Below are 12,780 nucleotides of genomic sequence, written 5' to 3' on the forward strand. Positions count from 1 at the left end.
AGCCCCATGTAGAGTATGCTGCAATAGTCCAACCATGAGATGACCAGGGCTTGAATGACTGACTGCATTGGACATATTGAAGGATATTTGTGAACAAATGATCCAGAAGTTAATTTTAAGAGTGTCTGCCATTAATGATATGAAGAAGGAGCATGTTTTACTGGATAGGATTGAAACTGATATGCTAGACTGGGTATACAAGTAAAACCAGCTGATATCAAGAAACCAAAAAAGGTGATCTGGATAATTTTCTTATATTGAATTTACAAAAAGAGATTTCTTAAAATTTTCAAGAATTTTGTGAGACAAGAGATAGAAAAAATTAAAAGAAATCAAGTTATTTGAGTTTTGCTGACCAGGACTGAAGAAAGTTATCTGGATTTGTTCATAAATAAGAGATATGAAAAGAAGACATCATTTCTTATATTTTAAGAGGTGGTAAAACTATTTATACTGTGCATGTTGTTATGAAGAGAGAAATCAATTCTTTTTATTTTATTTCTTTCTTTACAATATAAATACACACCCAGGTTGTACCCAAAAAAACCTTTGTGCCTTTAGCACAAGCAGCATTTTATGACACTAGACAAACATATGGAAATACAATATAGAATCAAGAGAAAATCTGACTATGTACTTGCCAATGGTTTTCTTATTTACAGTTATTAGACAAATGAGTTTATGGTTTTGAACCTGAGTTTGAAATGCAGTTATGTACAAATGATGAACATGTAATTTCTAAAGTGTATAAATTTCTATTGAAATTTGAAACAGAAGAACAAGAAGTGTGAGCCTTCTTAGCTAGACAAGAAATAGAACATTTGAGCTACTTCTACTTTATTATAAGACTACATTAACAGAATCTTGCAAATCTGACAGTACAAATCTCTTGTCATTTCCTTTCAAGTCTGAGAAGTTAGGGATGACCCTTCTGAGCCTCTTTCCCCACCCATCAGGCAGCTGCAGGCTGTGTCCTCTCTTATCTGATTGTTCCCTGAGTAGCATCTCTTCACCTTATTTCTCAAGGTCTTTCTCACATACCATTCCAAGTGAAGTATGATAAAGTAGGCTAAAAAATGGTTATAATATACAGCTGGAACTATATGTGGTTGAAAGAATTGAAATTTCCATTATTATAATCTTTAAGAGAATGTTTATAAAATGATGTACCGTTGGTATGTCACCAAAGAAATAGAGGATGCAATAGAAATCCTTTCTCAGTGCCTGGATGCTGTTAGGACTCAAAGAGAAACAGATTTGGACTCAAGCAAAATGGAGTGACTGTTAATTCAGAAGTCTACTGATTTCATAATAATACCAATTGATTTTCAATGGGGTTGTGCTCTCTCAGAAAGAACAAACAGAAACTTTGACCAAGACAGCCTTTGCCTTCCTCTGGTAGGTACATCCATTCTGGTCAAATTTGAACAGGGTACATTGAGAACGCTCACAAATATCTTTCTAATCTCATAACTGGATTACTAGATTTCCAACTCACTCTATATGGGACTTCTCTTGAGGACCACCAGAAACTTCAGCTACTGTAGTCTTAAATGCAGCAGCCTAAGTGCATACTGAACAGTCTTGGTATCCTACATTATACCATTCAGAAACTGCAGTGGTTATTACTATATTTAAGTACAGCTCAAGGTATTGGTCACTATTAAAGCCCTATATTATGTGGCATTGAACCAAGGTGTTTTTTTAAAAAAAAACAGCACCTTTCCCAGATAGATTCTATCCAACCAATTTGGATGATCAGGGAGTGCCTGCTGAAGATCCCTCCTATCACAAGGTATAAAAACAGGAATATGACACAAAATGTTGTCTGTAGGATTTCTTACTTTTTTGCCCCTCTCCCTTAACTCAAAGGCTACTAATAACTTCACTTTTTCAGGAAGCCTTGGGAACTGATCAGCATTCTAACATTAAAAGGATCAGCAACTTTAAGAATAATGCTGTCAAACCTTGCCATACTGTACAAACATATCCAAGAAGCTCTTTTATAACAACAGAATATACTATTAATTTAAGGAATATGTTCTGAAATTCCTCAAATTTCAAAGGACATTCAAGCAGGATCAGGAATGTAAATCCTCAAAATAATCTGGATTGTTTCTGTGCCTCCTGAAAATGCAACTTTACTGCTTCACACAACATATTTTGCATACAACATATCTATGAATTTACTATAAAGAAGAAAGTGGAGGGTTAAATTGTTTATTAAAATACAGGAGACATATAGTTAGCTATACACCTTCACATGTAATATTTATCACATCAGATATTTCCATGAGTAGGGCATTGTGTAATTTTATTTCATTGAAAAGAAAGATAGTACTTGGAATAAATGAGCATTTTTCTTAACTTTTATAGGCTAGGCTACAGGCTCAATATACACTATTTAGAGTGAACAAACAGTAATTTTTGCTAAATCCATGAGAGGCAGAAACCTCTACTTTTTTCCCATGCAAAAGTAGGAAACTTCAACTCACTGAAGTCTACCTGTAGTATACTAAATAACAGTTAAGAATTCTGTTTTGGAGCTGATTATCGCAAAAATTACTGAGACTCTTGAGAAAGGGGGAAAAAAGAATACCCCCCCCACACACACACCTTTGACAAACCCTAATAAAACTTCAGTAATGATCAGAAAGGGTTTTTTAAAAAAATTTGTAGTATTATTATCATTCCCACTTCCAGGATTTATACTATCAGATGCTAGTGATCTGAGCAAGCCAATTTGATCAGCTTTTAATTTTATGTCCCATCCTTCCAGTGATTTAATCTGTATTCCATAGGTCAATAACTCCTAATGTTTCATAGGTTTCCAAAATCAAAATCTCTTGGTTAAGACATGTTTAACTTTTTTTAGATGTTCAATAATGTAAGGTCTTTTGTGTTCCAAATAACTGGCTTTATTAATTTTGTATTCACAGCATAACCTGAACAGTATTAAAGGAAATATATTATATTCCCTCTTGATTTTTTCCATGGATGTCAATACTCAAATACACAGCTAAAATCTGAAGGTTGTCTGAAGTTGTCTGAAGGTTGGATTATTGCAAGTGAACTAATTTTTTGTTGTTAGTTTGAGAGACATTTCACTGCCTATCCAGGCAACTTCCTCTGTCAGAGCAAGACAGTTGGGCAGAGAGTTGTTGGAATGTACCAACTCCTACCACACCAAACTCAGGGATTTCCTCCCCAAAGTGCATTGCAAAATTTCTTTACCTTCACTTTCAGAATGGTAAAATAATAATATTACCAAGAAAAGTTAAAACCATTAATATTTATTTAAATTAATGTGTAATATAATTCACATTTTATATCAATACATATTCTAATTAACTTATAAGTTGTGCATAGGGAAAATGATTACACCACCTAACAGGTTGATCTTGAAATGTATATTTGCTATACTATTATCTGAATACTTAGAAATTAGAAAGTTTTTCTAAAATGAATATACATATTTTTAAAAATATAAATTTGTGCAGTTTATGCTGTACTTTGTTTTTAAATGCCAAAGGAGAGATGTTTTGTTTAATTTAACAAAACATTCTTTGTTAGCAATCCAAATTTAATTAAAAATGTCTACAGAAAGTAATGTATTTTTGTAAATTTATTAATCATCACTTTTCTATAATAGCAAGTTACACAAAGTTTGTAATAAATATATTCCTTCAGTCTTTGAACATGAGTGAACAAAAAGATTTGTACAGCTACCAATCTATTGTTAATATTCAAGCAAATCTTGTGCAAATAATTACCGTAAAGATAGATGAGTTACTATGAAATGATGAACATTACATATAAAAATTGTAGATGTGTACATGCAAATACAAATGCTACAAATAAATTCAAAATGTATTTAAATTGCTCACATTACTTAGGTTATATATTGTATTACAGTTTCTAACATGCTACATGTATGCTAAGAAAAATTCTGCTATTGCCACTCTGAAAAATTGCATAGCTAACTAAACTACTACTGATTATAATTAAAAAAGAAACAATTAAAAACCATTTTAAGCATTGTATTTGTAGAGATAGGGGCAGGTTGACAAAATGCAAAGAATCCTTGAAAATTAAATGCTCTTTTTACCTATTACTGAAAGAATTTTCATTTTTTTATTTGTTGTGATGATGCACCTGAATTATTAGTTAAAATTTTAGGTTAATATACCATGATGTTAGTGTAATTCTATTTTTTTTAAAGTGTGCTGAAATCTTTTGGCTAGTTAAACAGCTATGAAAAACACTTTACCCATAGTATACTTAGCATTATATCATGAATCTCTCATATTAACAACATAACTCTACATGTTACACACTGTCTGAATTAAAAGTTTGTTGCCTCCTTCTAAAAATGCTTACTAATCCAGTTCTGCATAGTTCTAGAAACCTTGATCACCTGCTGCACACAATGTACACCAATTTTTAGAGACAGCCTCTCAGTTGGAGTTCAAATGTTTTCACAATGTGCCACATTACCACATCATGTACCTGATTTATCCTGGAAAAGCCATCAGCGTAGAATTTGCTACAGTTACGAATACTAAGTCTACATATCAGGCCTGCAAAAATCTGGATGACCTCTAGATGGCAGAAAGGGGATACAGAAAACCTTTATATCTTTTCTGACGTGTAGAAGTCAACCAGAGTTTTGCAGCCCTGATGTGGCAGTCCTACATGAGTAGGGAGATTGGGTAATTTGGGGGGGGGGGGAAATCAGTGGGCATAGAGATTTCTTCTAAAAATAAAAGAAATAATACCAATGTGTACATAAGAATGCCCAATACATGCCAAAGTTCTGTATTGGTAAAAGAAACCCACCCAATCAAATACTTTCTGACGCATTGGCAGAAAGAAACCCAAAGACTACTGCCTTAATGTCATCGTAGGTAATGACACAAACCTCTTTCCACACCTGAACATGCTCAGAAGAGAAACTGGGTTTTTTTTTTTTTTTTGGGTTACTAGTCATAACAGAGACCAGAACGAAGAGGAAGGTAATGATGATGAAGATGAAGAGGATGGCGATAATGAGAAGGTTACTATTCCAGACCTGTTGGGAAACGTATCCCTACCTCAGCAAGTTGGATAAAGGGATAGGTCCAGATCCACTGCCCAGGAGCCCTCCTTTTCTGCCAGCCAAGAGTTTCTCCACCAAAGCCACATTCCCAGTGCGAGCCGCTTCCAGTAGTTCCTGGTCCTTGCCCATGGTCGGGAATCATCAGCGAATCTTATTGCCCGCCCGGCAACCCTTCCAGAAACGCGGCGCGTTACCCCCGTCTCCCCGTTCAGCAACCCTCGCCAGAAAAACAATCTTCCCCGCTCTCCATTCAAGCGAACTGAGAGCAATGAGGTTATTTCCCACAGTCTTCACCGACTCCTAGCGGAAAGCGGGGAGGGGGAAGAGGGGAGGGGAGGAGGAAGCATCCCTCGCTAGACCATTTCTGGCTGGAGTGTGGAAGAGCAAAGAAGCTACGGGCGCCTTCCACCGACACGTTAGCTCGGAGAAGAGGAATGGAGAACTCGGCTCCTCCGCCAGGCTGAAGCAGGTTAAGAATGAAGAAGGCATCGAAGACCACAGCAGGGCGTGATGTGGGAGGCGCAGCCTTGGCTTATCTAGGCCGGTTGCTGAGGAGACAAGAGTTCTCCGCTTCTGAATGGCTGGCCGGCCTACTGCGCTCCCCCCCCCTCCCCTATTCCCCTCCCATTGGCGTGCCCTTGCCCTCGATCCTGACGCAATGGGGATTCTGCCGCCCTCCCTGAGCTATCCAGCCCTCCCAAATAGCGGCGGCGGCGGCGGCGGCACCAACCAGCAGCTCACCTAGCGCTCTACTGCGGTGTCACGCGCGAGCGAGCGCGCGCGCGCTTCGCCACAGGCGCCGTCGCGCTCACCGACGGAGAAGAGCCGCGGAGTACAGCGAGCTGCGCGCGCTCGCTCGCTCGCTCTGCCTCCCGCAAACTTAACCTTAAGGAATCGGGCTGATGGAGAGGAAGGGAGAAGGCTGGAAGGCAGTGGCGCCGGCAGAGGCTCTAATGGGAGTCGGCAGCGTTTTTCTGACGGGAGGATTACTCCGGAAAGTAAACAAAAAACGATCCAACGCAGGATGGATGATGTGCTATTGCGACGACTAACGTTGTTACGGGAGTGGCGAGGAAGGGGCTACGCTGGCTGCGATTCGAAAAAGGAACTGAAGACCATTCCAATTTTTCATCTATGCAATTTTTCATCTATGCGTTTCGTAAAATTCTGATGGAATGTCAAATTATATCTATATAATATATATATATATATATATATATATATATATATATATATATATATATATATATATATATATATATATATATATATATATATATATATATATATATATATATAAATTGGAAGGGACCTTGGAGGTCATCTAGTCCAACCCCCTGCTCAAATCCTTCATTTTAAGTACTTGGGGTTCATGCTACCTTCTTCTGGAAAGCAGCATATTCATATTGTCCAGATTGCTCTGAACGCTCAAAGGGTTTCCTAGCAATCCTTTTTTTTTCACTAGAAGAGCCCAATATGTACCAGCTGCTGTGAAGGTTTTGAAGCCAAGACATTGGCACAGATTCTCTATGGAGTACAATTAAATCCAGGTGTCAACTATGAGAAATTGGAGACAGCTCAAATTAGTTTCCTAAGAATTCCAGGCAGCAAATTTAGAGGCAGGGTTTATAACAATCAAAAGTAGGGCATGGTTGTATGTATTCAGATATTACCTAAATGCTGTTTTTCATCTCAAAGTCTGTTATATCTTGCCTTGTCAGATATATTATTTCTCCTGGAAATTTGAAATAAGTGACAAATTGTGTAAATTGAGGTTCTCAAGATGATGATAAAGCAGGGACAGGATCAGGCAATCATACTTCTTAAACAAAAACCTTGGCATAAAATTACAAAACTAATATATCAAAATGTCACCTGGAGTTCAACTGAGGGACAGAAATTTTTGGTTTAAAACAGCATTATGTCTGATCCAACTTTCTGCGATGGGAAAAATGCCCATTTTAAATCCGGAACCAAAGCATTTTGAGATAGATGCAACACAGTATCTTTTATTGGCATGCACAATTACAGTGATCCATGGGCCTCAGGCCAAAAGAATGCCAAAGAGCCCTGAACTAAGCAAGGTTATGGATTATATACCCCAGAAATGTTACATAGGAGTGATAAATAAAGCAACATAAATCATAATATGATCTTTACAGCCACACTGTAATGTCTGATAATACTATGGAATGACCTTACTATGATTAGACCAGTGCATCTAAATTCCATACACCTACAAGGCTCCAAGCCCACCTCCTTTTACTGATATTAGCCCTTTCTAACATAAACAATGTGCTCAGGGCATGGCTAAAACTCATAGACTCCATCATTACTGGATTATTTTTTACACTTTGAACTTTACACAATAATCACAATAATGTTATTTCAAAAATGTTCATTAAATTGTCTATCTTTATGTTAAACACCAGGTTTCATCAAGATGACTCTTTTTTAATACATTAAAGCAGGGGTGTCAAACTCAATTTCATTGAGGGCCGCATCAGCATTGCGGTTGCCCTCAGGGGGCTGGGTGGGTATGGCCTGGGTGGGCGTGGCCTACTGGGTGGGTGTGGCTAGAGTGCGTATGACCTACTGGGTGGGCGTGGCCAGCTCTACATCATTCACATCAAGGGTGCCTATGGGGGCCTGGGCAGGAGTGGGACAGATCTGAGGGTCTCTGGCAGAAGGAGGGTCTCTGGGCCAGGGCCAAGGCAGTGGGGGCCGTTCCCTCACTGTTTCCAGGATGGCTTTGCGGGCCGCATGAAACCACGTTGCGGGCCGGATCCGGCCCCCGGGCCTTGTGTTTGACATGTCTGCATTAAAGGATTCTTGCTTTGAGATGGGCTGCTTACCAGTCCTTAATGACCTGTCCTCCCACTGGAGCCTCCATTTCAAGGCCAGGCTGCCACTGAGGCAAGCTGAAGCCAAATCAAAGAGTTAATGTAAGAAAGTAATATTTTTCAGTAGAAAATGGATTAAGCCCTCCTCTATAGAAATGTTCTATGTCAAGGAAGAAAAGTCTAAAGGAGGTCGGTCACCTGTAGGGTTCCAACTGACTTCCTTGCAGGATCAACTCTCTCATTCAGCTGTGGGCATTTTTGCCTCTATAGCCATTTTAGGATTTGACTACCAGAGTGAAGGCAGCCAATGCCTTTGCCTCCACGCTTCTAGGAGAGCGCTGCTGCCACCATCATCACCAGGGACACCATTACCACCAGGGACATCAGCAGCACTCTGCAGTAGACACAGAGCCATGGGAGAAAGCAGGCAGGTAGCAGGGAAGAAAAAGAGGTGGCTTCCATCCTCCTTCTTCTTTTGATATCAGGAACAGAATCCCTGGGAAGGGAGAGACGGACTCCCATGATTCTAAAGCAGACATGTCAAACACAAGGCCCGGGGGCCGGATCAGGCCCGCGAAGTTGTTTCTTGTGGCCCGCGAAGCCACCCTGGAAACAGTGAGGGAAAGGCCCCCGCTGCCTTGGCCCCGGCCCAGGCTGGCCAGGAGCTAGTGTACAATTTCATGGTGGTCATCTACGTTGAAATACATTTAGGCTTAGCTCCACAAGGCCATCTGGAAACAGCAAGGGACCGGCCTCTGCCGCGTCGGCACTGCCCGCTGGGTACACCCTGGGGAGGTATCAGCCTTTGTGAGGAATGAAGAAATGCACCATCACCTGGAAGTGGCCAGCACATGGCCCTGCCTACTTCGGGCAGGCTAGAGGCTGGGCAGCGTTGCACTTCTCTTCAGATTCGTGCCACCCAGCTCAGCCTCTCGGCACTGTGAGGAGAGCGTCCCGCTGCCTGCCAAAATCAGGTAGACTGGGGGCTGGGTTGCATTGCCCAGATAACATCAACTCTCACACTGCTCATGGCATCCCCTCTCCCAGAGCCCACCAAGCCGGATATGTGAAGTAGACAAGGGCCATGTGCTAGCCACTTCCAGGTGATGGTGCATTTTTTCATTCCTCACAAAGGATGACACTTCCCCAGCTGTGTTTCTTGCCTGTTTTATTCCCTCCCTCATCTCAAATATTTTCCCACTACTCTGTTCTTAGGAAGGAAGGGAGGGAGGGAGGGAGGAAGGAAGGAAGGAAGGAAGGAAGGAAGGAAGGAAGGAAGGAAGGAAGGAAGGAAGGAAGGAAGGAGAGGGAAGGTCTGAGGGAAGTCCTGCCTTAGTCCTGCCCTAATGCCCTTTCACCATCCCCTTGCCCCTTTCCCCTGGCCTATCCATCCTATTGCTAGGGAAGCTTTGGATACAAAGCCAGGTCTCCTCACATGGAGAGGGAGTGGGCCTCCTTCTTGACTTTGCCCTCGTACCCATCATGAACAACCTGGCTAAGGAGACGAAGCACAGCAGCAGCAGCCTTGAGGAAAAGATAAGTGCAGCTGGGTGCCCCCTTCGGGAAGTGGGGCTGGGCTTAGTGCTGTGGGTGCTTCAGGGCTGGGCTGGGCATTGACCTTTGTGCCACCATCCAGCCCCCCACATAGCCTGAGAGGAACAGTGAGGTTCCTCCAGTGGCCCATGCCTTGGCACTTGTCCCGGTCCCATTTCCTTCTGCCAGAGACCCTCAGATCTGTCCCACTCCTGCCCAGGCCCCCATAGGCACCCTTGACGCAAACGATGTAGAGCTGGCTATGCCCACCGAGTAGGCCATACACATTCCAGCCACACTCACCTGGCCCCTGAGGGCAACGGCAATGCTGATGCGGCCCTCAATGAAATTGAGTTTGACACCCCTGTTCTAAAGGATGGGTGGAAAGAATATCAGTGAAAGTGTTGGGAAGAGCACTAGGTTTGTCATATTCATTTTTTCAACACCGAATTTTATGTTATTTAGCTATTTTATTGTACTGCAGAGCTTATAATTTTAATATTTTCTTTTAAAGCACACAATTCTGAGTCATTTTGTGTTTTCATTTTTAAGACACATTATTATGATATACCATATATCACTATATCATACTCTTAGGACAAAATATCCCCGATCATCTCATCCATTAATTATGGTCACTAGGCTAATGAGAGGTGGAATTCAATATCAAATAACTCTTACTCCTGTGCTTTTACCTTTCTGTAATATGGAAGAAAGGAAAGTGATGGCATTAATTTTGGTGTAAAACTACCTCTTTCCTCCAAGATCTAAACAAATAGTGAAGCAAACAAATCTGGAAAAAGGGTTCCACAGTTACGAGACAAGAGAAGAGAGTGACTACAGAAACTGCAGGTACTGAAGGACTGTGTGTTCAGCTGTAAGAATGAAAAGGTTATCTTTCTATAGCCATGCATGCTGGCTGAGGAATTCTGGGAGTTGAAGTCCACAAGTCATAAAAGGGCCAAGTTTGAAGATTCCTGCTGCAAACTCATTGTATTGCATAGAGATTAGGACAGTACATCTGTATTGCAGTGGGGAATTGCTAACAAAATTGGCGTATATTATAGGGAGGATAAGTATTGTGGATGATGTAAGGTCCTATACTAATTTTTTTAAGTGTAAATATGGACTTGATCAAGGTCAGAGTCAAGATCAGTTTCCCCAGAATAAGGATGGCATATAAATAAACAAATCCATCCATAATTCCGTTTTTGTTTTAAATAAATATTAAGCCATTTATCAAAGTTGAGGTATTAAAATCTGTGGTCACTATTTTTTTTTAAAGAAAAGTCTGTTCTTCCTTGTCAGTGTTTTTAATCCAATGAATCAACAGTATTAGCACTAATTGGCATACATGTTTTGATCAGAAATAGGATCACCCTAAGGCAGGGAGAAAATTCCCATCATGTAAGACTCGCAATATCAAGGGGAAATGTCAGTCATTTCCAAATTAATGTGGTAAGCACAATGTTGCAATTAGGTCAGTAATTTTAATCTGACTTTATTCCTTGAAGTTGAAGCGCAAATAATTTTAGACAGAGAATACAGGAAACATTTTAAGAAGCAAACTTATCTCTTTCTTGCTTGTAAAGGTACCATATACAAAATAAAAAATCATTCTGTTCCTGCAATCTTCCTTTAGATGGGTAAAATAATTCTGTATATGCACTGACAAATTTTTAATGTACAGGACTAGTAAATACATCATAAATTGATAGAAAAAACATTTCATTATATAAAAGTTGATGTTAGTAAATCAGCTCCCCAATTACCCCCAAGGTAATGAACAAAGAACTTTTGGTAATATTTTTATTTTATCTATCTAATATGCTATGTTTTCATGTACTATTTTATCATAATATATTCTGAATAAATTAGTGTTTCCTGTTCATTTATTAATCTCTCAATATGGAAAATAGTATAGACTTTTCTGCCATAAAGGGTTTATTTGAGGAATAATAAATGCAACAAATTTGGGGATATCCATCCTATGCATGTATAGGCAAGATTTAAATTCCCTGGGGGAAAAAACTAATTCTGCATCAACACTGTCTAGAGATCCCCCCACCCTTTGGCTCAATCATGTCTGATTCTTGGAGACTGCTTGGACAAATCCATAGTTTTTCAGAAGTGGTTTGCCATTGTGTCCTTCCTAGGGCTGAAAATAAGTGATTGGCTCAAGATCACCCAGCTGACTTTGTGCCCAAGATGAGACTGGAACTAATAGTTTCTTGGTTTCTAACCTGATGCCTTAACTACTGCATCAAACTCACTTCCATCTGGAGATTAGAAACTCATTTTCCTGGTGGGATATGATTACTGGCTCATGAAAAACAATTTAGAAATTCAAACTTCTACTGTAATGTAGTTGCAATTGGGCAGAACTCTGTTTTCTCACATTTAAAAACCAGGATTGAAGACAGGGGTTTCTAATATTTCTCCCTCAGCTAAATATTCCTTTGAGTCAAGCTTGCTTAGCTTTGAGCCCAAAAACAATTGATTTATTGCAAAAAAAGAGAGATCCAGTATAAGATGTCTTCACAGATTCTTATTCTACACAAATTTCTGAAAAAGCAATGCCAAAATTGTTCAATACATGTTAAAACACTGTTGTGATATTTTTCTCACCTGTAATATGGCTCTATGTGTATAAGAAAAGGTATGCAGATTGCTGCAAACATAGCCTCCCTTGTAACTTTGGACACTGCAGAACAATTCGTGCAGAACTGGCATCTGGATCCATTCCTGTAGCTGCATCATTTTAATCTGATATGATGCTGTTCCTGCTGCTTAACAATTTAACTTGGATGACAATCTATAAGCAACTGTGATTGACCACTAAACCATACCTACTTATAAATCATTATGCAAGTTAAGGCCTATGAAAAGGAATACCATCTAGAATGGGCTCCTAATAAGTGGCATTCTGTTTTGTTGTATTGTGAATTTGATGTGGTATAGAAGGCCTGTTGATCTATTTATTGCAAAATTTCCCTAGGTATTTGATACATGCTTGAGTTACACTCATCATGTCTTTATCTGATGGGTCTGAAGAGATGAACATTGTTACTTGATATAAGTAATGAATTTCTGGTGTATTCTGAATGGAAGCAGAAAAGTGCATCCATGCATGTATTGGGCAATTCCTGTACAATCTCTCTCTCTCTGTGTGTGTGTGTTTGTGTGTGTATATGTGTGTGTGTATACTAAAAGCAATGGAATTCTATTCAATTGATTTTGGAAATTAAATACATAATCTGTAGCAGAGAACAGGAAGGTCCAAGTTTATGGTTGTATAGTACATGA

General features: G+C 39.8%; 1 protein-coding gene across 1 annotated transcript in view; it reads right to left on the reverse strand.

Moving 5' to 3' along the window:
* Positions 1 to 5,227, reverse strand: part of ANKS1B (ankyrin repeat and sterile alpha motif domain containing 1B) — a gene marked incomplete at its 5' end in the record, with an annotated part of 324,360 nt that extends 319,133 nt beyond the window's left edge. The window contains one exon of the mRNA XM_083366003.1: positions 5,094 to 5,227. Within this exon, the coding sequence (XP_083222129.1) occupies positions 5,094 to 5,227 (134 nt within the window). The remainder of the gene's footprint in view (positions 1 to 5,093) is intronic.
* Positions 5,228 to 12,780: the final 7,553 nt, after the last annotated feature.

The sequence above is a fragment of the Vipera ursinii genome (genome assembly GCF_947247035.1).
Source record: "Vipera ursinii genome assembly, chromosome: 6".
NCBI classification, from domain to species: Eukaryota; Metazoa; Chordata; class Lepidosauria; order Squamata; family Viperidae; genus Vipera; species Vipera ursinii.